The sequence below is a fragment of the Prionailurus bengalensis genome, chromosome D3 (assembly GCF_016509475.1).
Source record: "Prionailurus bengalensis isolate Pbe53 chromosome D3, Fcat_Pben_1.1_paternal_pri, whole genome shotgun sequence".
NCBI lineage: Eukaryota > Metazoa > Chordata > Mammalia > Carnivora > Felidae > Prionailurus > Prionailurus bengalensis.
The window spans coordinates 520,082-548,071 of NC_057356.1; the positions used below are offsets into that span (position 1 = coordinate 520,082).

General features: G+C 51.3%; 1 protein-coding gene across 2 annotated transcripts; it reads left to right on the plus strand.

Annotated features, from left to right (window-relative positions):
• The first annotated feature begins 1,328 nt into the window (after positions 1–1,328).
• Positions 1,329–27,938, plus strand: ANKLE2 (ankyrin repeat and LEM domain containing 2). 2 transcript variants are annotated; one of them, XM_043557227.1, is made up of 13 exons: positions 1,329–1,490; positions 9,146–9,619; positions 11,806–12,012; positions 13,136–13,329; positions 13,410–13,598; positions 16,092–16,214; positions 18,603–18,669; positions 20,199–20,371; positions 22,036–22,142; positions 22,983–23,167; positions 23,564–24,209; positions 25,732–25,863; positions 26,227–27,938. In XM_043557227.1, exons 2-13 carry the CDS (start codon positions 9,157–9,159, stop codon positions 26,429–26,431), a joined length of 2,691 nt encoding a protein of 896 aa, XP_043413162.1. In that variant the 5' UTR covers positions 1,329–1,490; positions 9,146–9,156; the 3' UTR covers positions 26,432–27,938. The 2 variants fall into 2 exon arrangements, with proteins under 2 accessions (XP_043413162.1, XP_043413161.1); XM_043557226.1 differs by lacking the exon at positions 1,329–1,490 and adding an exon at positions 2,321–2,554.
• The last annotated feature ends 52 nt before the right edge of the window (positions 27,939–27,990 follow it).

The window sequence follows — 27,990 nt, forward strand, 5'->3', positions numbered from 1 at the left end:
TGCTTCATTTTGACTGTGAGCTTTAAATGTGCATGTTATATATGTATATAATATATATAATATACATAATTTTTTTAATGTTTATATATTATTGAGAGACAGAGCATGAGCACGGTAGGGGCAGAGAAGGAGACGCAGAATCCGAAGCAGGCTCCAGGCTCTGAGCTTTCAGCACAGAGCCTAACACGGGGCTCAAACTCACGAACTGTGAGATGATGACCTGAGCTGAAATCGGAGGCTCAACAGACTGAGCCACCCAAGGGCCCTCTACCTTTTTAAATGTACACAAAATTTACACTAAAACACGAACAGATCTGGGCAACCATCCATCCGCCTGTGTGCACCTGTCATTATCGACCCAAGCAAGATGTGGAACATTTCCTTCACAGTAAAGGTTCTTTCATGTCCCTTCCCGGTTAACCACCCCACCCAGAGGCAACCACTGCCCTGAGTGACCACAAGCTTTGCTTGTTCTTAAGACCCCTACAAATGGAATTGTACTGTGTGCGCTTTTGTGTGGGGTCTTTGTGCTTAGCGTGGTTTTCAGAATCATCCGTGTTATTGCTGAATGGTACAGCACCATGGGACTTTCAAATGACGGTTCCACAACTTGTGCATTCTTCCAGAGTTTATCCAGACACCTGGGCGTTTCCTGTTTGGGACTGCCACAAACATGTGTGCCCGTCCCTCTTCATACCTAAGGCTGCACTACTGGGCCATAGAGCAGAGTTTGTCTGCTTATGAGAAACCGCCTGTTTCCCCAGTGGTTAACTCATTTTACTCGTGCCAGCAGTAGGAGAATGCCAGAATTACGCCAGTCTCACCAAAATCAACCGTTCTGGTGGGTGTAAAGCAGTATCTCACTGTGGTTTCACCTGCCGTTCACTCACCCTCAAATTTACTGACTCTTTGGTGCCCAATCCACTTAAATTTGCTTTTACCAAAGATGTCAGTTGTATTTCTTCAGGGTTTTAACATTTAAAAAAAAAAAAAGTCTGAGTTACAAGGGCGAATGGGTGGCTCAGTCCTTAAGCATCCAACTCTCGATTTCGGCGGGGGCCCCACGTTGGCCTTTGCTGGTAGCTCGGAGCCGGCTTGAGATTCTCTCTCGCTGTCTCTCTGCCCCTCCCCTGCTTGCGTGCACTCTCCCTCTCAAAAAATAAACTTCTAAATGTTACAGAAGAGTCACCCTTTTCATCGTACACGTCGGAGAGTTCTGACAAGCTTGACAAGCATAACGCTTCCATCAGCCCCTACGGCCCTTCCCCCACCCCCGCCACTTTATAGTCCACCCCTCCCCCCGCAGCCACCCCTGCTCGGCTCCAAGCCCCTCTGCGCCAACGTGGAAGGAATGGGAGCACGCAGCCTGGAGCCCGACTAGACTACAGCGGCGGGCACCTGCTCCTCGGGGAAGCCCTCCGCGCCCCAGGACTGAGGCCGGGAGGAAACAGATTCACTCAGGCCACGGGAATACAACGCCGGCCGGCCAGGTAAGGCCGGCTTCACGGGCGGCAGGAAGCAGTTCTCCCGCGCACACGCGGCAGCTGCCCGGTCGCCTGCTTTGTCTGGCGCGGAGAACGTGGTTCTCTAAAAGCCCAGGCGGTCACCAATGCCGTTTCAAAGCGGGTCCGGGAGAACAAAATGCCGACTCCGGCCTGGAGAAGCCGGGTCGCTCCGATCCCGCGAGCAGCCCCGTTCCCACTGGGGCCGCGCGGAGCTAGCGCGCTCGCGGGGGCACCGCCGGCCAACGCCCAGGCCCCGGCTCGCCCCCGCCCTGGCTCGCGCGCCGGACCTCAGGCCGCCCCCGGGGTCTCCAGGACCCGCCCCCGGCCGCCCCCGGCCGCCCCCGGCCGCCCCCGGCCGCCCCCGGCCGCCGGTGCTCAGATCCCACCGCCCCCTCCGCCCCCGGACCTCCGCCCGCCTCCCGGGCCCCCCTCGGCCCCCTGCCCCGCCCCCCCGCCCGTCCCGCGAGCCCCCGCCCTCCCGCCCTCCCCTGTCCCCAGCCGGTCCCGGGATTCCCCCTTTCGCGGGCGCCGCCGCCGAGGACGCCGTTCGCCTCAGGACCCCGCGACCCGAGCTGCCCGCGCCACTGCCTGACGGCGCCGCACCCAGGGGTGGTCGGTGCGGAGCCGGGATTTCACGCGGGGGCCGCGGCCTCGCTCCCTTGCCGGGCTACGGGGCGCGGCGGGCGAGCGCCCCGGCCCCCGCGTGCAGTCCCGGCTCCGCACCGACCACCCCTGGGTGCGGCGCCGTCAGGCAGTGGCGCGGGCAGCTCGGGTCGCGGGGTCCTGAGGCGGGCGGCCTCCTCGGCGGCGGCGGCGGCGGCGGCGGCGGCGACCGGGCGGCGGCGGCGGCCGGGCGGCGGCGATGCTGTGGACGCGGCTGGCGGCGGCCGAGTGGGCGGCGCTGGTCTGGGAGCTGCTGGGGGCGTCCGTGCTGCTCTTCGCGGTGCGCTGGCTGGTGCGGCGGCTGGATAAGCGGCCGCAGGGCCTGGGCCGGAGCGGGCCTCCAGCCCCGCCGCCCGGCGCGGCCGCGAACTCGGCCCTAGACCCAGGTGAGGCCTGGGCCCGAGCGCCACCCCCCCTCCCCGCGCCCCGCTCGCTGGCCCGGGTCCTCTCCCCTCGCCCGGCCCGGGTCCCCTCCTGTCGCCCGGCCTGGGTCCCTTTCACTCCTCAGGCCTGTGTCCCCTCCCCTCGCCCGGCCCGGGTCCCCTCAGCTTGGTGGCCTGGGTCCCCTCCCCTCGCCCGGCCCGGGTCCCTTTCACTCCTCAGGCCTGTGTCCCCTTCTCTCCTCAGGCCTGGGTCCCCCCCCCCCTCCCCTGGCCTGGGTCCCCTCAGCTTGGTGGCCTGGGTCCCCCCCCCTCCCCTGGCCTGGGTCCCCTCAGCTTGGTGGCCTGTGTCCCCTCCCCTCGCCCGGCCCGGGTCCCCTCAGCTTGGTGGCCTGGGTCCCCTCCCCTCGCCCGGCCCGGGTCCCCTCGGCTTGGTGGCCTGGGTCCCCTCCCCTCGCCCGGCCCGGGTCCCTTTCACTCCTCAGGCCTGTGTCCCCTCCCCTCGCCCAGCCTGAGTCCCCTTCTCTCCTCAGGCCTGGGTCCCCTCCCCTCGCCCGGCCCGTGTCCCCTCGGCTTGGTGGCCTGGGTCCCCTCCCCTCGCCCGGCCCGGGTCCCCTTCTCTCCTCAGGCCTGGGTCCCCCTCCCCCTCCCCTGGCCTGGGTCCCTTTCACTCCTCAGGCCTGGGTCCCCTCCCCTCGCCCGGCCCGGGTCCCCTCAGCTTGGTGGCCTGGGCCTCCTCCCCTCGCCCAGCCTGGGTCCCCTCCCCTTGCCCAGCCTGGGTCCCCTTCTCTCCTCAGGCCTGGGTCCCCTCCCCTCGCCCGGCCTGGGTCCCTTTCACTCCTCAGGCCTGTGTCCCCTCCCCTCGCCCAGCCTGAGTCCCCTTCTCTCCTCAGGCCTGGGTCCCCTCCCCTCGCCCGGCCCGGGTCCCCTCGGCTTGGTGGCCTGTGTCCCCTCCCCCCGCCCGGCCCGGGTCCCCTCCACTCCCAGGCCTGGGTCCCCTCCCTCCGCCCGGCCCGGGTCCCTTTCACTTCTCAGGCCTGGGTCCCCTCCCTCCGCCCGGCCCGGGTCCTTTTCATTCCCCGGGCCTGGGTCCCCACCCCTCCCAGGGCCTCAACTCTGTCCCGGGGCAGGGCTCTGCCCCCTCCCCTGGCGGGCCCGAGTCTGGTGTTTTGTGTTTTGGGCGAAGGCCTGGAGTAAGTCCCGGAGGCTTCATGCGCACACGATAGGGAAGCGGGGAGCCGCGGGAGTGGCGCCCCCGTCTGCGGGCAGTCTTCATCCGCTTGGCTCCCTCGTTTGGCCGAGTTCTTCTCCAGGCCCTGCGGTCTGTGGTCCTCTCCCTCGCGGCCTCGCTCTGCCGCGCCACAGTGGTGGGCTTCCCAGACCGTGTGCGCCTGCAGGCGTTAGGGACCCTGCTTCTTCATACTGAGTTCACCCTCTCGCCAGAAAGTCGGGTTTCTTTTTGGAGAATCAGCGGCCGTTCCCTAAGTACTCTGATAGGAGGATGGCGTTTAATTAGCAGAAAGGAAAGTTAATGACCGCCTCTCGGGACCTCGGGGCTAACCGTCAGGGTCCGTTCGGATGGCTTCCTTCTGGTGTCCTGGCCCTGCAGCTGAGCAGACAGGCCCCAGGAAGGCCCGCCGGTGGTTGAGAGCACGCGGCTGGGAGGCTGGGAGGCTGGGGCCGGCTGGGATTGTAGGCCTGCTGACACCCGGTCCGCTTCCCCTCCCGTCCTTGGGCTGCTTCCCTTTCCTCGCCTCCTGGAGAGAGTTTTAGCCGGTATGTTGAGAAAATAGCACGCTGATTTGTCCGGTCACACCGCCAGCCCTCTGCCAAGTAGCCACACGACGCCGAGACTGCACACCGCCTGCGTGCTGAAGCTAGATGATGTGTGGGGCCACGAGGTCAGGGTTGGGAGCACCCCCCCCTTTTTTTTTAAGATTATTTATTTGTTTTTGAGAGAGAGAGGTACTTGTATTCTCTCACGAGCAGGGGAAGGGCAGAGAGAGGGGGAGAGAGAATCCCAAGCAGGCCCCATAGTGTCCATGCAGAGCCCGACACAGGGCTGGATCCCAGCAACCCGTTAGATCATGACCTGAGCCAAAATCAACAGTTGGACGCTCAACCGACTGAGCCACCCAGGTGTCACTGAAGTCTTTTTTTAGGCTTATAAAAAATTACAAAACTAGTATGAAGCAAATGTATGTGCGAAAAGGCGCTCAACGTCGCCAGCCGGTGGTGAAATACAGATTAAACCTCCAACGAGATACTGCACCTGTTAAAATGACTAAAATGAAAGGAGCCAGTACCACAAGCTGCTGGTGGAAATGCTGAGAAACTGGGTCTCTCATTTACTGCTGGTGGAAATGTTACAGGGGCAGCCACTCTGAAATCAATTTGGCGGTTTCTCAAAAACGTAACTGTGCCCTGTATTTTTGGGCATTTATCCTAGAGACATGAAAACATTTTTACACAAAAACCCGTATGTGAATGCTTATAACTACTTGTAGTTTCCAAGAACTGGAAAAAGCCCAAATGTTTCTCGAGGGACAAAAGGGTAATAAGACTGGCATGTTCACACCACGGAATGCTGCTCAGCAGTGAGAAGGAAGGAGGTGGTGGTGTGTCTCAGGGGTGTCGTGCTAATTGAAAAAAGCCAAGGAGGTTTAGAGGGTGTGATTCCATTTATCAGAATGTTCTTGAAAGATTACGGTGGAAGAGAACAATTAGTGGTTGCCAGGGTCTGGGGACAGTGGAGGGGGTTGGGCGGGGGGGGGACAGTTCTGTGATCATGACTTTATCCACGTGATGGGTGGTGGCGGAAGCACGTACAAAGAAGAGCAGAGTCGTGCCGACGCTGGTGAGGCTTAGCCGGTGTCACTTCCCTGATTTGGGTGCGGCACTGTCACCAGCGATGGGTCCCCAGGAACTTCCCATACTATTATTTGTGTTTATAGTTTTTTTCAAAATAAAAAGTTAAATCTATGCCATTCGTTTAGATTCCCTGATGTTAGTAGCTTACATAATCACTAGGAGTAGGACAGCCTGGGAGTGTTCCTTCAGCTCGCAGACCTGACTGGGTTTCCTGTACCGTCATCTTTGTCTCTCTGTCAGTCAGGGTTTGGCCGATACTTTGGATTCCAGCCCGAGGGTCGAGGGTCGGCAAACCGCATCTTGGCAGCCAAATCCAGCCCCCACCTGCTTTTTCAGTCTTGCTGGATCTGTAGCTGTTCTTGACTGTTCGAGAGACCTTCTCGCTCACAAGTCTCACCCTTAGTCTGTGGCCCTTTATGGATGTTTGCTGACCCCATTTCTGGCCTCCTTGCTTGTAACTCCCTTCTGTCAGTGAGGAACTGGACTCTCCTTAGCCATGGTGTATCCAGGTGCTTGCCGACCCCTCAGGCTGGTGTAAAGTAGCTTCAGGATCGTGGACCTGTGGAATGTACAGTCACGGGGTTCGTTCACCACCACTCCTTGTGCTTCTCTTGTCCACTTGGAAGGTCTTTCTCCATCTTTTTGTTTATTTACTTTTTAGTATGTGACTCACAAATGTGTTTCTTTTATTCTTTTTCTTTCTTTTTTTTTTTTTTAACATTTATTCATTTTTGAAAGACAGAGACAGAGCACAAGCAGGGGAGGGGCAGAGACAGAGGGAGACACAGAATCCAAAGCAGGCTCCAGGCTCTGAGCATCAGCACAGAGCCCGACACGGGGCTCAAACTCATGAACTGTGAGATCATGACCTGAGCCCAAGTCGGAAACTCAACCTACCAAGCCTCCCCAGGCACCCCCCAAAAACGTGTTTCCAAAAGTCAGAACATAAGAGCGATGTTCAGAGATGTTTCTCTCCCCTGTGCTGGCCCTCTGTCCATTCTTCCTGTCCAGTTTCCATACTCCACTCCTATTGGGAGTTTCTGCTTTATTCTTTATTTGGTACAGCTGAGCAGGTATTCGTATACTGTATTACCGTGTGTATTAAACAGTGTATTAAAGCACTGGTTTTTATTCAGATTGACTTTCTAACATATTACATGTGCTACAAAATAATAAGCCTGTGTAACCTAATAATTAAAACTGATAGTTGTGAATAATTTGTCAGTGTCAAACCTAGCAGCACGGACTTTACATGTATTTTTTACCTCACTCTTACTGTAGCCTGAGGGGTAGAACTGTTATTATATCCATTTTATAGATGAGGAAACTGAGGCTTAGAGTTTACATAACTTGTCCAAGGTCACACAGTTTGCCGTGATGTGATGGAATTGTTCTGTTTAGGGCTTGCTTGGTTGCAAGGACAAACTAGCCCAGATCAGAAGGGTGGCTTTAGAGCAGAGACACAGGAATGGCATGAAGACTGCACTTTTCTAGGAATGGGTGTGGCCTCTGTTTATTTGGAGCGTCTGCCCCAGTTATCCCAACCCCTTGCATGTGACTTTGACCTACTTTGTGACGTTCACATCAGTTTCCCATCACTGAGCCACCTCTGTTGCTCTTATATCGAGGTTTGTAGGGAATCACCTGGGTACCCCCCCCCTAGGTGGAGTGGTCAGTAGACCCTCCCCTTGAAGTTCTGTGGCAGATTTGGGGTCTGTGCGGTACACTCATTGTTTAAAAGGCCAGTATCCCCTTTGCCAATAAGTAATAGCCAGTTTTGAAATCTTGGAGTTGGGTGGGGAGAGATGGTATTAAAAGTTAAAAACAAACAAACAAACAAACAATTTAATGTTTATTTATTTTTGAGAGAGAGAGCATCCAAAGCACGCTCCAAGCTGTCAGCACAGAGCCCGACACAGGGCTTGAACCCACGAGTTGTGAGGTCATGACCTGAGCTGAAGTCAGATGCTCAACCAGCTGAGCCACCCAGGTGCCCTGGCATTAAAAGTTTTTTAAAAAAGAAATTCACAGAAAAGATGGGGTAATATAAGAACTCTTTGCTTATAGCTATCATCCAGCTACAATGGGTATTAATATTTTGTGAATCTTTTTTATCTCTCACTGCCTCCCTCCTTTGCTCTCCTGCTAGAATAATTTATTTTTTAATTTTTATGTATTTTTTATTGATTTATTCTGAGAGAGAGAGAGAGAGCAGGTGCACAAGCAGGGAAGGGGCAGAGAGAGGGTGAGACAGAATCCCAAGCAGGCTCCACACCATCAGAGCTTGATGCAGGGCCTGAACTTACAAACTGTGAGATCATGACCTGAGCCAAGGTCAAGATTTGGATGCTTAGCCAACTGTGCCCCCCCCCACGGGTCCCCCTGCTAGAGTGTTTTCAAGTCAATCCTGGATGTCCCATCACTTCATTTGTAAACACCTCCTAAAACCCTCTACTCCTTGGTTTCATTTTGTATCAGTGTGTGCATTTCTCTTCATCTCCTCTAGGGGTTTCTCTCATTTTACTGTCAGGTTCCACTTTAGGCTCACTGTCTTTGTGTTTGTTCCTTGTTATTCCTGGTTTATTATTGGCATTAGAGCCAGCATGTATGTGCTTGTGACTCCCACAACCAATTTTTCCCACTCTGAACTTCTTCTAAATTGAAACACCTGATCGGTAGGCATTAAGATGTTTTTGATGCTCAGTGCGTAAGTCTCCACCTCTTCTAGTTCTAGTATTCTCTGCCTTGGGTCAGGTCACTCATAGGCACCTGGACCAGAAATCTGAGTGTCATCCTAGGCTGCCTGCAGGCCCACACACCCCTCCCCATGGCCTCTGATCCATCCGTCCTTCACACCTCCAGTTTTTCTCACCTAAGTGCTTGTTTCCAGCCCCATTACAACGCTAGTCTGTACCCCAATATTTCTTCCTTCTCCCCGATTCTTGCTGACCACACTTAAACCTGCGACCTGCTCTTTCTCTGAAGGTGTGGATTAGAGCTCCTGCTCTAATTCAGATGCACTCGCTGAGTGGCTGTGTCACTCGAACAAGTGACTGAGTGTCTCTGTGATCCAGATTCTTCATCTGTAAAGTGGGGTGAACAGTGGTGAGACCTGCCACACAGAGAAATCATGCTGGTTAAATACTTTGTGTAGTGCGCTTACACTGGAGCCAGGCACATGGAAAGCCCCCCCCCCCCAAAACCTTAAACATTAACTACTTAATATTAGCAAAGTGACTGCCAGAGCCATCTCTGTGGCTCCTCTGGTTAAATCTTTGTATAATTTCCTTTACTTATGGAATGAAGTGCACATGTATCTATAGGATGCATCTCCAGAGTTGTATTTTTGACGGATATTGTTCACATGCCCTCCTTGGGTTTGTTCTAGATTATACTCTAAGTAGCACCAAATGATGTGCCTGTTCCCCCAGTGTGAGTACCTACTTAGAAAGTTAGTGTGATTGTGGCACGTAGTAGTATCAGGTTCTAAGATTCTTATCCAAATAAACCAGAAATTGCTTATCTAAATTTGGTTAGATTATGATCGATTGGGAAACAGTTTCAGAAAGCTCTCATAGGAGGCTCATAGACTACCAAAAATATGGACAAACACTGGCTTGAAATGAAACTGAAGCCAGCATTTTTGCCACTTGTGTTTTTTGTTTTTGTTGCTCGTAAGAAAACAATGTACTTCTCACCATCAGATTAATTCTTGTCTTGGCCTAGGTGAGAGGACAATGGACGCTATCTTGGCTCGATTGAAACTCCTGAATCCAGATGACCTTAGAGAAGAAATTGTGAAAGCTGGATTGAAATGTGGACCCATTACATCAACCACAAGGTTCATTTTTGAGAAAAAATTGGCTCAGGCTCTACTGGAGCATGGAAGAACACTGCCTTCACAGCCTCCTGGCCACGACATGTCAGGAGCCACAACCATAAGCCAGGACGCACAGAGAAATTGGAAGTCGGCTGTAGGGAGCCAACCTGAGCAGGTTGGCTTGTCTGAGGACAGAGATTTTGGTTACAGCGTGGGCCTGAATCCTCCAGAGGAAGATGTCGTGATGTCTAAGACCTGCTCTCTGTCCTTCGGTGCTGCCACTGGGGTCAACGGTCACAAAGCCATGGTGACGGCCTCTGCAGGGCCGCCTCTGTACTATGGGGTATGCCCGGCGTACGAGGACATCCCTGCAAGAAATGGTAATGTGACAGGCACCTGGTGTTTCTCACATGGGGTGGATGGACAGCAGGGGAAGGTGATTTTGAAAATCACAAACTACAGAGAAGAATTAGGCCCCATAATTGCATTGCCCCAAATGAACCATCGTCACCATTTTTATATAGAATTCTGCTGAATTATTTGTAAATTTACATGTGAATTTTTATAAAGAAAATTGGATTCTGTGAGACATGCTTCACTTGCAAGTAGTTTTTGGCTGGCTACCATTTCTTGATTAATCTTCTTCCTCCTTTTTTTTTATTCAATATAAGCTGAACCCCTTTTATGTTAATGTAAATGGCTAATGCAGCTATAAGTAATTTTCAACATCAAAGAATTGCAATTTTATTTTATTTTATTTTTTTAATTTTTTTTTTTAACGTTTATTTATTTTTGACAGACAGAGCATGAACAGGGGAGGGTCAGAGAGAGAGGGAGACACAGAATCTGAAACAGGCTCCAGGCTCTGAGCTGTCAGCACAGAGCCTGACACGGGGCTCGAACTCACGGACCATGAGATCGTGACCTGAGCCGAAGTCGGACGCTGAACCGACTGAGCCACCCAGGCGCCCAAGAATTGCAATTTTAAACAAGACTGGAGTAGGTAGCATTGGAAAGAATTAATGAAAGCCTGATATTGATTAGAATGTCAGAAATCCAGACTATCACTATTGTGATATCATTTGGGGTGGCACCCCAAAATAGGAGATTAGACACATTATGTACCATGAGTAGAACTGAATGTTTATTTTGAGAGAGCACGCGCGAGCAGAGGAGGGGCAGAGAGGGGGGGACAGAGGATCTGAAGTGGGCTCTGCTGACGGCCGACAGGCCACTGTGGGCCAACTCACGAACCTTGAGTTCATGACCTGAGCCAAAGTCAGACGCTTGACTGACTGAGCCACCTAGGAACCATGAGATCATGACCTGAGCCAGAGTCAAGAGTCGGATGCTCGACCAACTAACTGAGCCACCCAGACACCCCAAAAGGTGTGCATTTTCCTTTGAAAGCCACTGCCCTCCAGAAGCTGTTAGTACTCACTGTGTTTGAGAGAGTAACTTTTCCAGTCTGTCTACAGTATTGAATGCAAGGTTTTATATCTGTAAAAAGGGAAGTCTTGTTTCCGTTCTGTCAGCCAAACTCCAGGTTATTGAACTTTCCTTTTTATGTTTTAAGGGAAACCTCTGTCTTCTAGGTCAGTTACTTTTTATATGGTTTTAATTTATTATTAATTGTATGAATCTGTTGGTCATATCTACTGACCGTTTTTACTGGGCAACAGACATTACGATTCTTCTCTTATATTGGTTAAAATTTTTTTCTCCCCATTAAAAAAATTTTTTTTCTTCCCATTTGTATTTTATGTATTTTTGAGAGTTTCAAGCAAGCTTGATTGTGATAGTTCGCCTACAGAACTTTAATATTCTTATGTAATAGGAACTTTTCCTTTATGTATTCTGGGTTTCTTGGTACACTTAGAAAGGCATTCCCCACCCAAAATTATGTTTAAAATTCTCTTGCAATAGTCATAATTTTTAACTTGCTTTTTTTGTTATTTTTATTTATAACATTAATCCAGGAGTTTTATTTTTCAGTATGAAATCATATCCTTAGATACGGTAAAGTTACACATGTGTATAGCATACACATTATTTACATTCACGTCCATGCATATGATCAGTCTTATTAACTGTGTTGTTTTGACTAGCTAAGGCCCTTTTTCTCAAGAATGACTTGGCTCAGGTCATGATTTCACGGTTTGTGAGCTCAAGCCCCACATCGGGCTCTGTGCTGACAGCTGTCAGCACAGGGCCCCCTTCAGATCTTCTGTCTCTCTCTCTGCCCCTCACCTGTGCATGTATGCATCTCTGTGTCTCTCAAAAAGAAGTCAACATTTTTTTTAAATGGCTTTAAGATTAAAAACCTGAAATACTGGGGCACCTGGCTGGCTCAGTTGGAGGAGCGTGCGACTCTTGATCTTGGGGTCGTGAGTTCAGGCCCCACATTAGGTGTAGAGATTACTTAAAAATAAAACCTTTAAGAAACAAATCTGAAATACTAATGTGAAAGAAATCAGACAGCTGGTAATGGTTATTATGAAACTCGGGGCCTTCGGGTGTGAGCCAGTTACTTCTCTGTGATTTCCCTGTTACTTTTCCTACACAGAAAGGATTCATGTTTATGAAGATAAAAAGGAAGCACTGCAAGCTGTCAGAATGATCAAAGGGTCTCGATTTAAAGCTTTTTCAAGTAGAGAAGATGCTGAGAAATTTGCTAGAGGACTTTGTGATTATTTCCCTTCTCCCAGCAAAGCCTCTTCAGCACTTTCTCCTGTGAAAACAGCACCGCTCATGAGCAGTGGTGGGCTGAAAGGTGAGTTATATAGCAGTCCGCTTCTGGTACTGCTGTCAGGGTTACCCCTGGTGGTTTCTGGGCCCTCTTTCTTGATGTGTTGTGACTGGTTTTCTCCTCCTTTGAGAGAAGTCCAGTTTGCCAGGAAGTAGAGAGCTGAGGCCTAGGCCACGGAGTAGCCGAAGGAGAGTGGGTCGGTCACCTGGTCTGGGAAGGACTAGGGATGCTGAGGGTAGAGGCAGCGGGGCACTGAGTGGGCCCTGAACCTGACAAGGCCACTGTTGGCCCTTCCCTTCTGCTGCCTCTGTCTCCCTCTCTGCCTGCTGCCATGGGATCCTGGGGCTTTTTTAGATGCTGAGACCTGTCTCCTTCCCGCCTGCTGCCACACCTACTTCTAGGACGGTGGTGCCTGCTTTGGTACACATAGTCCTGCGGACAGAGCTGGCCTGTGGGGGGATTCCTGCAGCCTGGAATCCCACCACACCTGCTCCAGCTCTGAACAGGGGTCTCGTGAGAGGCCTTTTCGGTAGGCCTTGTGCAGAACCCCAGCAGCCTTTGACCGTGGCCCACGCTCCGCCTTGCCCCCTCCTGGAGCCCGCAGCTGTCCTGCTTCCTAGGCTGGCTGGGGCTCCCGGGGAAGGCACCCTCTCCTTATGGACATACAGCCTTCAGTCGAAAGCTCCGCCAGCCTGTTTTCCTCTGCTTCCTTCCTCTGCTCACACAGGTGCTTCGTAGATGAAGCCACAGTGATTTCTAATACTTAGAGGTTTCCCTCTTTGCAGTCGGTGAAAATACTCAGATTGTTTTCAGACATTCTCGGGTGTTGTAATTAAAACGACAAATAGTCTTGGCTCACTCTGCCTTCGTGGGCGTGCTCCATGCACGTGGAGGTTCCTGTGTGCGTGCGGTGGTGTGCCCTCACCCTCCTCGCAGCCTTTTCTAGCTGCAGGCCACTCAGGCCCTTTTGCACTTGGACTCCTGCTGTGGTGGCACGTTTGTGCCCCGCTGTTGGCTAGCGCACTCCCAACTAGGTGGTGATGAGCTCGTGTGGGGGCGATTTCTGCGGCCTCAGCGTAGCACACAGTGGGTGATGAGAAAATGTTGGTGAAGTTAAACATTCTTAAATCCTTTCTCTTGATGACAGATGGTTTGTACCCACCTGAGTCTGAAACTGTAAACAAAGAGCGAGCCAACAGTTACAAAACCCCCCGTACTCAAGATCTCACTGCCAAACTTCGAAAGGCTGTGGAGAAGGGAGAAGACGACACCTTTTCCGATCTCACCTGGAGTAACCCCCGGTATCTGATTGGTTCGGGGGACAATCCCACCATTGTGCAGGTAAGCCTGCTTCTGGCACCGTTAGCCTCGGAAGACTGTGCTTGGCAGAAACGAAGCTCACATCTACAGTCTTCTTTCAGGAAGGATGTCGGTACAATGTTATGCACGTTGCTGCCAAAGAGAATCAGGCTTCTATCTGCCAGCTGACCCTAGAGACTCTGGAAAACCCCGAGTTTATGCGACTCATGTACCCGGATGATGACCAAAACATGCTGCAGCAGCGCATCTATTACATCGTCGACCTATACCTAAACACGCCTGACAAAGTGGTGAGTGCTCCTAGGAGAGGTCATGTCAGCCTGGCAGCAAGCTTGGTGTCCCCGTGTGCATTTCCCCACATCGCCATGCACGTGGACGGTGGGACAGGAGACGCGCGTTCATTGCGCTCAGCTGCCTTCGAATTAGGGGCGAGGATGGGATCTGTTCGCACATAGGAGATCTGCCGCCCCAGGCGGGGTGTACGTGGGTCTCACCTGTGGCCAGAGTTGCTGCAGGAACACGTCCCTCCTGGCCTTTGTCCGGGGAGACCTGAGCTGGGCTTTGATGAGAGGCTGAGCCAACGCCAAAACCTAGAGAGAAAAGAAAGTAAGAGGTTGTGGTGCCTTTTATTCGAGGGTTCTGTGGTTTTTTTTTTCCCCCCACTTAATATGAGGAATCTTTCCTGTGGAGGTAAAAATCTCAAAGGTTTGGTTTTTAATGGTGCATAAAGCTTATGTAAGAATTGTTAAAACAGAAGAATTTTACATAGTTTTGTAAGGCAGAACCCAGTGATAGCTTAGAGCCAAGACTTGTGAGCCCTGAGCAAGCCCGGGAGTTGGGAAAGTTGTGGTTGGCAGGAGAGGGAATGACAGAAGCGTGCTGAAGGTGTCATGACTCACTGTTTCATGACACATACTGAATGGGACACATCAAACTCCACGGTCGCAGAGCAAGGGTAACCTTTAAATTAACAAGAGAGAAAAGAGGGAGTGAAGACACATTTGGCCAATCTGGCACAATTCTAGAAGGAGGTATGGGAGAAAGCGATGATTATACATATGGAAGCATTACTGATTGTAAAAGAAGACAGAAGGAGCACAGAGTTCTGTGCTTTAGACTCAATAAGGAAGGATTCCTGACTTGGTTATTGCAATCAGGAAGTGTGACTTGAAAGGTAAAGCAGAGAAGCGTGTGCCCTACAGAAAATACAGTATTTACAGAAAATATGCATATGTACATCCACAAGGAACGCTTAATAAATTCTTGAAATTAGATGTTATAGGCTATCTTTGAGCAGAACTCACTAAGAGTAGGAATCAAAGTATTAGACACAAGTACCTGGCTTGGCAGAGCCCAGTGTCGGTGAGAAGCACCCAGAGCCTGCTGTCTGGGCAGGAGAAGCGGTTCCCGGCAGGAATGCGGGCAGAGGCGGGAGTCACGTTTGCAGAGCTCGGAACAGGTTAGAGACGGATGTTCTGTGGTGCCAGGGAGAGGGGTGGCCAGGAGGACGCGGGCTGTTAGGTGCTGAGTGGAAACACTCACCCCTGCTGTGCCGTGATCGGTGTCCCCCCGCCTCTGCAGGCCTGGCACAGGAGGTCAGGCTATGAATGGATCTCGGGCCCAGAGCAGGAGTGTCCCCAGGACAGCATGAATTGAGAAAGTGCTAATGCAGAGAATGCACTAGAGCAGATCTAGGAAAGGCCGGCCTATTTTGATAAATGAAGCTATACTGGAACACGAGTCTGGTCGTTCTTTCTGTGTCATCGTGGCCTCAGACAGGCATAGAGCAGGGTGGCTGCCCTTGGCTGAGGCAGCTTGCCAACCTGGACGAGCGGGCAGGGTGCGGTCAGCACTGCTACAGGCAGACACCCAGACCTCTCCGGGTTCGTGTGGGCAGTCGTGTGGGATGGTGAGGTGGTCCTGGAGGGTGTGGAACAGGGAGTGGGTGCCTCCTGGAGGATATTTGTTCCCACGGGATCACTTGGATCACCTCTGGAGGATGCACAAGGTGGCGGTGTGTGAGTGCAAGTGGCAAGGCCCACGAGGAGTCTCGGAAGCCTGTGCAAGAGGCTAAGGGGAGGCCGGCACGTGGGGGACTTGCGAGCCGGGACATGCCATCCTTGGTAGTCACAGGTGGACCGTGGCATTGAGTTCCTGGCCCTGGTCGATGGGAGTGGGTTCTGTTTCAGATGTGCGGCATTTGAGCCTGTGGCCGTTGCAAGTGAGGGTGCCTGGTTGAGGCGGGCTCCACAGCTCTTGGGCTCAGGGACGCTGTTAGTCGAAGGCCCGCTGATCTGTAGGCCTCAGTGGAAAGTATCCGGGGAGTGTTGGGAAGCGTCCTGAGGTCAGGAGCAGAGAGTCTCATTTACTGTGGTGTTGGCCGCCAGAGAGGGTTGAGGGCAGACCAGGTTCACAGACTTTGTTTTATTCTGGGTATTGCATCCATCTGTGTACCTCACCTTTTGAGCATTGATCATAGGACTTTGTACTGGGCCCTGAATTGTTAAAGATGCAGTTTACTGAGCGGTAGTTATGCCCCAGCTCACTTGTCAGCTCCGTCTGGGCCTGGGCACCTGTTAAGTGGGGTGCTGGGCTGGCCTCAAGCTCTGGCTTCAAGTGAGGGTAAGTGTTAACATGCCAATTATTTCTCAGTTATAAAAACAATGTCTTTCTATGGTCTTTTGTTTTTGAGCGTTTTTTGTTCTGCTAAATACCTATTTTTATCTTAAAGCAACTTTATGAGACAAACATAAATAAATATTCTTCCTCTGCACCTCTCACAGGGCTATGACACACCATTGCATTTTGCTTGTAAGTTTGGGAATGCAGACGTGGTCAATGTGCTTTCTTCACACCCTTTGATTGTAAAAAACCCAAGGAATAAATATGATAAAACTCCTGAAGATGTAAGTATTTATTTTTGGTTTTAAGTTTATTTATTTACGTTTTTGAGAGAGCATCTGCATGTGTGTGCACATGCACATGAGTGGGGGAGGGTCAGAGAGTGAGGGAATCCCAAGCAGGTTCCGCACTGTCTGCCCAGAGCCCGATGTGGGGTTCCATCTCACAAACTGTGAGATCATGATCTGAGCCGAAACCAAGAGTTGGACACTTAACCAACTGAACCATCCAGATGCGTCTGTAAGTATCTACTAAATTGCTGTTACTATATAGTACTAGTTATGAAAATACACAAAGTTAGAGTCACTGTGAAGTCACAGTAACTGTTTGAACATGTTTGCGTCACAGGCACATCTTAGAACCATGATTACTGAGTAACAGGCATAGCTCCTGGCTTTCATCAAGTTTCCTCTGTGCGTACCTCAGTTGACCAGGGAACTGGAGAACAGAGGAGGTGATGGTGTTGGTCGTTTGGGTGATGATGATGTTGCTGATGGTAATGAGAAGGTGGTGAGGATGACAGTGGAGAGGTGGTGATAACGAGGGAAATGGTGGTGATGGTGGGGATGATGGTGATGTTGGTGCTGGTGGTGGTGGTGATAATGGAGATGGGGATGACGGCGATGATGATGATGGTGGTGATGGTGGTGATGATGACGAGGGAGATGGTGGCAGTGATGATGATAAGGCCGGGGATGATGGTGCTAGTGGTGCTGGTAATGGTGATGACAGTGATGATGGTGGTGAGGTTGGTGATGGCAGAGATGAGGATGATGGTACTGAAAGCTGACGTGTTTAGCTCATGATGTACCAGCCGCCATCCTAAGCCCCTCCCAGATATTCTCACCTGACCTATACAAGCCTTGTTAGGATTGATATTGGCCGTTGAGCAAAATGTGCCTTAGAGAGGGCAGAAGTGAGGTGGGGAGGGAGGTGGACCTGACGGAAACTGAAAGAAGCGTGATTTGTACTGTGCATCGGAGCTGTTGGCAAGCTGACCTGGGTCAGCCAGCCCTTGAGATGGAATCTGTAAGGATCTTAATCTGGTAGCAGATGCCACCTGTGTAGTTGCTGTGGTTACGAAGATGGTGCCCATTTTCTATAGAAACTAGAATACATGTAAACAAAAAATTTTTCATTCTATAACTCAGAAAATGACTATTATTTTTCACATGTATGTCTGACTCAACTGTTTGTGTGCATAGGTATGTATATTTATTCAATATAAGATGGTCTTTGGTAACTGCTATTCTTTTTAAATTAAAAAAAAATTTTTAATCCTTGTTTATTTTTGAGAAAGAGAGAGACAGAGACAGAACATGAGTGTGGGAGGGGCAGAGAGAGAGGGAGACACAGAATATCAAGCAGGCTCCAGGCTCTGAGCTGTCAACACAGAGCCCGACACGGGACTTGAACCCACGAACCGTGAGATTGTGACCTGACCCGAAGTTGGACACTTCATGGACTGAGCCACTCAGGCGCCCCAGTAACTGGTATTCTTTAAAGCATTTGCCTTTCGGGGCACCTGGGTGGCTCAGTTGGTTGAGCATCCGACCTCGGCTCAGGTCATGATCTCACAGTTCGTGGGTTCGAGTCCCGCGTCGGGCTCTGTGCTGACAGCTCGGAGCCTGGACCCTGCTTTGGATTCTGTGTCTCCCTCTCTCTCTGCCCCTCCCCTGTTCATGCTCTGTCTCAAGAATAAAAAATAAACAGTAAAAAAAAAAAAAAAAAAAAAAAAAAAAGCATTTGCCTTTCCTCACAATCAGTTACACATTTTAAAAAATAGTTGCACTACTTACAGAGTAGAATTTAGTTTGTTTTTTTCACAGGCTGGCAGGAGATGTTAATTTTGTAGTTCCTTCCTTATTTTAAGGTTATTGTGGTTTTTTATTATTTCTAGTAAAAATGTTCTTGGAACATCCTTCAATTCTTTAAGGAAGAAAGTTGATTCCTAGAATAGCAAGAATAAAACACCGTATTCTCGTTAAATAGGAACTGTTTTAACCCATCCAAACAAGAGCAACAAACAGGCCCCCAGGCATTGGAGCTCATAGAACTAAAAATTACAAGTGTCTCTGCCTGTGTTTGCCTAACTGAACATGCCTTTCCTTGAGGAAAACTAGAAAGTGTAGGGTAACACGAAGAAAGAAAATCAGTTCACTCCCAGGGTTTGTTTTTCTTGTCCTGACCCCTTTAGCTTTTATAGAACGTTTTGGGAGAAAATTGTACTGTTCAACATGGGTTTTTTGGTTGTGAGTTTGATGAAATATTTACCATTAGGACACTATCCTTTTTTTGTTAACCTTAAAACTTGCTTTTATAAAATTATTTTAATGATAAAATGTGACAAATTAAGATTTAAAGTGTTCACATACTGTGTCTTTTTAAAATAGGTCATTTGTGAAAGAAGCAAAAATAAGTCTGTGGAGCTGAAGGAGCGGATCAGAGAGTACTTAAAGGGTAAGGGGGACCCTGGCCGGTGTCATGGGGAGTGGATCCTCTCTCAGGGTGACAGCCTGAGGGTCGTCTTCTGCTTCCTGAACCCCCAGCTCAATGCCATCTTGTTGTCCTGTCATCCCTCCTTTGAAGCCTGAGCTTTTCCGAGAGACGCGGGTTGTCTGTCCTTTAACTATTACTCGTGGCTTCACCCCGTCATCCCTGCCCGTGTCTCGTGCAGCAGGACCCTCTCTGGTCCCTGCTACCTGGGCACGGCCTGCAAGTTGGCAGAGCAGAGAGTGGGAGGGGCCCTTCCTGGAGGACTTGGGTGTCAGTGGCTCCCCATCAGCCCTTTCCTGTGCCGCCTGCTGCACCCGGCCCTGCCGCTCCTGTAGCTACAGCTAGGACTGTCCTCACCTGGCTCCCAGAGGCAGCCCTGCTCCCGCCCTGGCCCAGCCCTCGGCGTTCTAGGCTGATGCTTGAATTTGCGTGAGCCATGGGGGCAGCCCTTCCTGATCAGGGCTGTGGGGGCCCTTCCCCGCCTTCTGGGCCTGCCTTTTATGGTGAAGAGCTTTAGAAGCGTGAAGATGGCCGGTTTCAGAAAGGGGTTGTTGCCGGTGGCTTCCTCTGGGCTGTTTCCAGTGTGTTCTGAAGGAAAGATGCCTTTCCTTTCGTTTTCAGCTGGAAGTCTGGTGGCCCCATTTCCCGTCTTTCCTTCTCTCTTAGTTTCTGTTAGATCCATTTAAAGCAAAGGTCAGCAGATGCCTGCCTGGCCTGCCACCTCCTTTGCAGATAAAGCTTTATTGGCACACCACAGCCACAGCTATCCTTCTGTATGTGGCATCTGGACCCCTTCCTGCTACACCGTCCCAGGTGACATCATCACAGTCCACCATCGTTCTTTCTGCATTTCACGAGAGTGTCGCATGATGCCGGGTCTGTTCGGAGTTGTGTGTTCGATGATAGAAGATTGTATCGTAGGGGCGCCTGGGTGGCTAGTCAGTTGAGTGTTCAACTTCAGCTCAGGTCATGATCTTGTGGTTCGTGGGTTCAAGCCCCGCATCGGACTCTGTGCTGACAGCTCAGAGCCTGGAGCCTGCTTCGGATTCTGTGTTTTCCTCTCTCTCTCTCTGCCCCTCCCCCACTTGCATGTTTCTCTCTCAAAAATAAATAAACTTAAAAAAAATTTATTAAAAAAGAGAGTTAAAATCGAACTTTCTCTTTTTAACAATTCTCAGACTCCCATTATGCTAATGTTGTTCACACAGGCCCAGTCCTTTTAGTACCTGGGGGTGAGGAAGTCTGCTGCTGCCCTTCCTTCCTTCCCCTTATTTTCCTGGCAGAGGAACAATATGTGGCTGAGTGAGTCTGGCAAAAACTGGCCGCTTCCCCAGGTCTTTTGGCTCCAGAGCTTTTGCACCTTTTAGAGCTTTTGCAGCCTTTTTATCACTGAACAGCTTGCAAAACCCTGGTGTTTCTCAGACTGCCTGACACGGCATTGAGGTGAGGACCTGCCCAAGCAGATGCCTTTAGCCGGTGTCTCCTCCTCCCAGGCCACTACTACGTGCCACTCCTGAGAGCTGAGGACACGTCGTCTCCGGTGATCGGGGAGTTGTGGTCTTCAGACCAGATGACCGAGACCTCTCACGTCAGCCATGGTGGAGGCGGCCCCAGAGACCCTGTTCTGACCCTGCGAGCCTTTGCAGGGCCCCTCAGCCCATCCAAGGTGAGCTGCTGTGGAAGCTTCTGGAACCAGCTCCTGGCCATCCCCACCAGAAGTGCTGGGTGTTCCAGCTCTTGCTTTGTGTTTGGTGTTGAGACCAGGACTTATGGAATCGTAGTCAGTTGGTGACAAGGCTTGAGAACATCTGCTGGAGAAACCAGAACGTGTCTTAACCCTGTTCCTCACTCGCTAGCCAGAGCGGATGCAGTGGTGAGCCCATACGTGAGAGAAGTGAAGTTTACTTGGGCTGACCCTCCATGCTGTCATCACCTGGTGCTCCGGTCCGTGTCAGTGGCCCTTCTCACAGTACATGCTGGTCTAGCCCGGCTGTCTATTCCCATATTCCTGGATTTGTATTGTCACTAGGAAACTTGCATTTGCAAACTGTGCAGTTCACCTTCTGGGCCGAGGTATTTCATACACTGTGTGTCATTTTCCTCTCGTTAAAAATAATTTTAAAGGGGCGCCTGGCTGGCTTGGTCGGTTAAACGTCCACCTCTTCTTGATCTCAGCTTAGGTCTTGATCTCAGGGTTGTGAATTCAAGCCCCACATTGGGCTCCTTGCCGACAGTGCAGAGCCTGCTTGGGATTCTGTCTCTCTTCCTCTCTCTCTGTTCCTCCCTTGCTTGTTCTCTCTCAAAATAAATAAATAAATTTTTTTTTTTTTTTTTTTTTTAATAAAGGGGCACCTGGCTGGCTTGATGGGTGGAGCGTGAGACTCTTGATCTCAGGGTTATGAGTTCAAGCCCAACATTGGCAACGTTGAGTGTGGAGATTACTTAAAAATAAAATCTTTTTTTTTTTTTAATGTTTATTTTTGAGAGAGAGGGAGACACAGAATCCGAAGCAGGCTCCAGACTCTAAGCTATCAATCAGCACAAAGCTCAGTGCAGGGCTTGAACCCATGAAATGCGAGATTGTGACCCAAGCTGAAGTCAGGTTAACAGACTGAACCACCCACATGCCCCTACTTAAAAATCAAATCTGAAAAAAAAAACAAAAATCGCTTGACATGAGACCTACCATCTTAACGAAATGTAAAGATAAATCATTTCATTTATTTTTTAAAGTCTATTTCTTTTGAGGGAGAAAGTGCACGTGAGCAGGGGAGGAATAGAGAGAGAGGGAGAGACAATCCCACGCAGGCTCCACACTGTCAGTGCAGAGCCCGACATGGGGCTCAAACCCAGGAGCCATGAGATCATGAGCTGAGCCAAAACCAAGAGTTGGATGCTTAACTGAGAGCCACCCAGGCGCTCCAAAAATAATAATAATTTTAAATAGTTATGTGCAGTTACAGAAGTGTCTCCAAAAACAGGTGTTATTAGTTAAGATTAGATTCATTTGTGTAAAAGAAGACTCTAGTTAAGAGTGACCTGAAAACATAAACATGCATTTACTCTTATGTGATGGGAAAGTGGTTTGAGGGTGGCAGCTCTCCAGTGTTGGCCTCGGGGTCCCCGCGGGAAGCTCCGACCCTCCCAGCCCAGCCTGGGCCCCTGGAAAGGAGCAGGACCACGCCCCCTCGGAGACTTGCCTCTCTGTGAGCGCCGGCGTCAGGCTACCAGACCAGAGGGGGAGGGAGGAGGGGCGCTGGGAGGTGCTCGCTGGTTCTGTTCGTTCACCTGTGACTTGGGTGAGCACCGCGCCATCCGGTTTCTCCTCAGGCAGAAGACTTCCGCAGGCTCTGGAAGACCCCACCTCGAGAGAAAGCGGGCTTCTTTCACAGTGTCAGGAAGACGGATCCAGAAAGAGGCGTAGAGAGAGTGGGAAGGTACTTGCCAGTGCAGTATGAAGCGACACGGAGCTGAGTAGCAGTGTCCTTTCATCCGCTGCGTGTGTCTGTGTTGAAACCAGTTAACAGCCTGCAAAATGTCATTCCTGGGAAGCGTTCACTGGGGGGACATAAAGCCTCTTTACTGAGGTGTGATCCCGCCGTGGCGGCCACTCTCCTGGCAAGATTGATGGGTAGCGTGCCTGGGTTCACGGTGTTTTGTGTGACGTGTCATACAGAGGGTGCCCTCTTGGCAGTAAAGGAGGAAATAAAACACAAGAAGAAGGTGTGGCTTGAAACTACTAGTAAAAAGTCCCAGAAAAGCATTTTTCCCACCATGAAGATGCTGAATACAGCGTCATCAAATAAGGCTACACTGAGTTGTTTCAAAGCCTTTTCTCAAAATATGTGCCCCCCCCGCCTCCCTATGTATATGTATGTATGTGTGTGTGTGTGTGTGTCTGTACACACACATATATAACGTGCCTAGTTTCAGGTTGACAACTTGAACCTCAAAAGAACTTCCAAACGTTTATTTATGTGCTCAGCCAAAACCAGGGTCGTTTGTGGTGCGAGTGGGGTGGTCAAGGCCTCCTTGCCGTGACTTTAATACATTCAGTGTAACAGTTCATGAGTGAAACCGCTCTCAGTCCTGGCCTGCTTTAGAAAATAAAAACTGCTATCTTAGCCCCAAATTTAGGATAAAAGTAAAAATCATAACCAGAAGTATAGGCATTACTTGGGCACTTTAGCACAAAGTGGCTCTTTTCTGTATAGTTGGTTCTGTGAGCGTTTTTTCCGACTGGTTTTCTAACTGATGGATGGTATCTCTTCCTGCAGGGAGCTGGCTCATGAGCTGGGGTACCCCTGGGTCGAGTACTGGGACTTTCTGGGCTGCTTTGTTGACTTGTCTTCCCAGGAGGGTCTGCAAAAACTAGAAGAATATCTCGCTCCCCAGGAAGTGCGCAACGATGCCCAAGAGTCGGGAGAAAACGAAGCCAGCCATCAGGACACCTCTGTCTCTGGTAAGGACGCGCAGGCACATGTAGGTTCTCAGGACGTGGACCGTGTCCAGTGGCCGCGGACCAGGAAGCATGTCCATGTGAACGAGCAGATGCCTGCTGCTCCGCCTGCCCCTTATGTCCTGGCGAGTCACGGGAGGTGCCAGCCACCGTCATGACCGCATGTGCCTGCCCTTGACTTCCTTCTCCTTTTCCTGCTTTTGGGGGCAGGGTGCTGGGCCTGGAGGCTGTGCTTTCTGTTTGGCTTTTCCCAGGCAGCTCACATCTGTCAGGGGCTGAGGAGGCGGCCTCGGCAAGAGGCTGATTTCTGGCTGGTCCCGGGGATTTGCAGCCGTGCTGCCTGACGTGTCGCAGACTGCGTCGCCCGCGCCTCTGCACAGCTGCTCCTCTCCCTTGCAGGCCGTCGGAAGTGCAGCAATTCCATCTCCGTGAGGGCTTTTCTGGATGAAGATGACGAATTGAGCTTGGAGGAGATTAAAAATCGGCAGAACACAGCTCGGAACAACACCCGGCCCACACTTGGCACTTTTGGGGACTTGGAGTGTGACATCCTTCCCTTGGAGCAGGAGACCGAACTCATAGAAGCCTCCACCCTGACCAGTGCCCACAGCAGCAAGAATGGATTTTGTAGCCCCCTAAGCGGAGGCCAGACTCTGGGGAGGAGGCGGCCAGAAGCCCCGCGTGGGGAGGAAGCCCTTCTCTCACCGGTACCGGGCCTGACTGTTGAGTTTGATAAACTAAATTTGCAAGATCTAGGAAGTAACTTTTCTAAGACCCCAAATAAAAATATGAAAACTGCAGACAGACGGAGCCCGACATCAAGAACGGATGCGGTGGAGAGGGACTTGTTAGAGCCGTCTGCTGCCGATGCTCTTACAAATGAGCAAATGAGGACAGAAAATGAAATGTCAGCCAGAATTGCTAAGATACGCCTGGGTCTTGACGCTCCTGGGCACGAGGCACAGCAGAGCTACAGTTCCCCATCCCCAGAGCCCTCAGGGGTCCCAGCTAGGAAGGAACCCATCCAGAGGCTCTTCCTTTTTGGGTATGAGTGGGTTGTGGGTGTGTGGGAGGCTGTGGGAGTAGACATGGGAACGGAACATGGCAGGAGGCCATGGGGGTAGACGTGGGAGCACTTGAGGTCATGGGGGTGGGGGTGGATGTGGGAACATGGCGGGAGGCGGTGAGGGTAGACGTGGGAGCATGTGGGAGGCTGCGGGGGTGGACATGGGAGCACATGGGGGTAGGAGTGGACCTGGGAGCATGTGGGAAGTCATGGGTGTGGGGGTGGACAGGGGAGGCTGTGGGAGTAGACATGGGAACATGGCAGGAGGCCGTGGGGGTAGACGTGGGAGTTCATGGGGATGGGGGTGGACGTGGGAGGCTGTGGGGTGGATGTGGGAACATGGTGGGAGGCCGTGGGGATAGACGTGGGAGCACGTGGGAGGCTGCGAGGGTGGACGTTGGAGCACATGGGGGGTCATGGGGGTGGCGTGGACGTCGGAGGCCATGGGATGGATGTGGGAACATGGTGGGAGGCCATGACGGTAGACGTGGGAGCACGTGGGAAGCTGCAGGGGTGGACGTGGGAGCATGTGGGAGGTCATGGGGGTGGGGGTGGATGTGGGAACATGGTGGGAGGCCGTGGGAAGCTGGGGGGTGGACCTGGGAGCATGTGGGAGGTCATGGGGGTGGGGGTGGATGTGGGAGACCATGGGGTGGACGTGGGAACATGGTGGGAAGCCATGAGGGTAGACGTGGGAGCACGTGGGAGGCTGTGGGGGTGGACATGGGAGCACGTGGGGGTAGGGGTAGACCTGGGAGCACATGGGAGGTCATGGGGGTGGGGGTGGACGTGGGAGACCATGGGGTGGACGTGGGAACATGGTGGGAGGCCGTGAGGGTAGACGTGGGAGCACGTGGGAGGCTGCGGGGGTGGACGTGGGAGCACGTGGGAGCACATGGGGGTAGGGGTGGACGTGGGAGCACGTGGGAGGTCGTGGGGGTGGGGGTGAGGGTGGACGTGGGAGGCTGTGGGGTGGATGTGGGAGCACATGGCGCCATCCTAATTCTCCTGAAGCTTTTTTCTGCCCACAGCCTGGTTGGACGTGCACTCCTGGCTCCTATGTCTTTGATGAGTTTGTAGCTCTTGGTGCTTTTTGTGACCCTCCAAGTTGGCGGGAGACGCGTTTTCCTTTCCAGCTCAGCCTCCCGTCTTGCTGTACTTCTAGGGAAGCTGCGCTGAGAGCTTGGTGCGTTTTAGGAAGAGCATCCCGGGGAGTCTCAGCCTTTTGGTTGGTGACCTTCGGAGGTGGCAATGCTCAGAATTGCATTTTCAGTGGGATGGTGTGTCCTCTCTGCCACTGTGGCTTTTGTCCTCCACAGCCCTCACCGCAGCTCTGACAGCCGAGCCCTGCAGTGGCAGCAACGGACCAGCTGCCCGTGCTTCCGTCCTGCTGCTCTGTTCCTGTGCCCAGCCCTCGAGTTCAGAACATCATGGTGTTGGAAGTCTGTGTTTCTAACTATGAGTATTTTTGTTTTTTCTTTCCTTTTTTTCTGCCTGGCAGAGAGGAGCCGTCCAAACTGGATCGGGACGTGTTGGCCGCTCTGGAGGGTACGGATGTGGACCCACAGCGGTACCCGGCTGTCCACAGGTGGAAGAGCGCTGTCCTATGCTTCTCCCCCTCAGACAGACAGAGGTCAGTGGGCCTGCAGGGTCACCGGTCTCTTATATGGGGGCTGTCGGTGGCCGCCTTCCAGAACGGTCTGGTTCTGAGTCAGTGTGTGTGCACGCAGTGGCTTATCTGGGACACTGGCAGATGGGTCGGCCATGCTGACATGTGGCTGCCTGCACAGACAAGGGGTCTGCAGTTGGGGAGAAAGGGGACCGGGTGCTGCCAACAAGGTTGGGGCAGAGGATGGAAGCAGCCGGGGGTCTTGTTCAGGGCCACATGGGACTCGTGTGGAAGAGCTTGTGTGCTGTGAATCCACAGGCCTCGCAGGGCTGGGGCACGGGGCCCACGTCACCATCCATGCTGACAGACCTTTCTTGGTTTCCTCAGTTGGCCGAGCCCCGCGCTGAAAGGGAGGCTGGAGTGTTGGCAGCCGGATCTTGGTGGCCCCCACAGCTGCAGCCCAGGGAGAAGCCCCGGGAAGCCCGGCCCCACACCCCACTCCTCAGGCCTGGGCAGCCCTGGGCGCTATAGCCCCGCAGGCGGGGGCCGCCTCCGCAGGATGGCGCACCTGGCCCAGCTCACGGCCTTGTAGGGCTGGTGCCAGCTGCTGGGCGTCTTTTATTCTGTGTTTGTAAAGAAAGAAGGGTAACGTGTTTATTGCTAAAATTCTACCAAAAAGAATATATTCTGATTAATTTATTTTCATTTTGAGAGTTAAAAGAATTTTAGAAAATGCACGTTTTTTTTTGTATAAAATTTCGTTCTCTGGTGTTTTGGGAGAACTTGATGAAAGCAAACTCGGATACAGATTTTCTGAGAATTGTCACTTGTACCGACGCAGACTCGAGCTCACCGTCCCAGGCGGATGGCAGGTTGTGGGTGCCAGAGTTGGGGCGGCCAGATCGGCGGTGGCGCCCCTCGAATAGCTTCATTCACTTCAGTTCCGTTCTTAGAACAGATGAATTTTGTGTCGTCTTCCTTTTCTGGGAAGGAGTCTTGGACTTTCTAGTTCATGATAGAAAAATCTTTGTTTTGCCAGTGGATCCCAGTGGATTAGGCCAGTTGATAAAGGTGGCTGTCCGGCAGTAAACGAACCTTAAATAAGTCTTAGACTTGCAGCAATGTTTCTAATTTGGGTCATTACAAACATTGAACTGGGTTTTCTCTGGGAATAAATCCTCTAGTCTGTAGGAGTCCTAGGAACCGTCCGTAGCACTGGACAGGCCAGCAGCAGACCTAAGAAACCTGCACTTGCAGTTACTTTGTTTAGTTGCCAGAGTGATACCAATAAAATGATCTTTAAGTTGTTCTCTGGTTTTCAAATGTATTCCATATTTTCGAATTCATTTCCTTCCGATTTCCTGTGTAAAAGTGTCGTGTTTTAGTACAGAAACTAGAGGTTTATCTCTGAGTCCTGGTCAGTTACTGTAGTGCATTTATTTCAGCTTCCCCTTGGCCGTGACCTCTTGGGGGGTCTGCCTGGAGCGTGGGGGCCACCTTAGAACCACTGCCATGATTGACACCCAACCCACGGCCCCACGTTGAGGGCCGACCTTTCTCGGGTGTACGTGACCGCTCACACGCTGCTGGTGCTCTGTGAGCATGTCCAGTGTTATCCAAAATGCAAAGCTCTACCAATTTTTGCTAAATTCAGTGCCTTTTGTAAATTATTTTTTATTTTCCTGAAACTTGCTTTTTTGAGAATATACAGAGATACTAAGTAGGCATGAGGTTTTTTGTTTTGTTTTTTTTTTTCTATGAAAACTCTGATTGGGAACTTGTGTTTAAAAAAAGTTTATTTCTTTCATGTGTTAATAAGAGACAGGTCAGGAATATTGGAATCTAGATTTAGATTTAAAAATTTTAAAGGTTGTTACATAGAGTGTGTAACACTGATGTGACAATCTAGATAAAACACAGAAAAATACATTCTATTCTAAAAGCCAATGGCGTTTATAAAAGGCATCTTTGTTCTCAAAAGAAATTAGAATACAGATAGCATATTCACAGTGGCAGTTTGTTTTCTATAAAACCTTACCGTACTGTCCTGTATGTTGTTGTAAATATCCAGATGGAAATTAAAAGTGTTTCTGTCCTAATTTTGCAGACTGTGGTTCTTGTTTTCTGAGGTTTTAGGTCGTCTTTGACTAT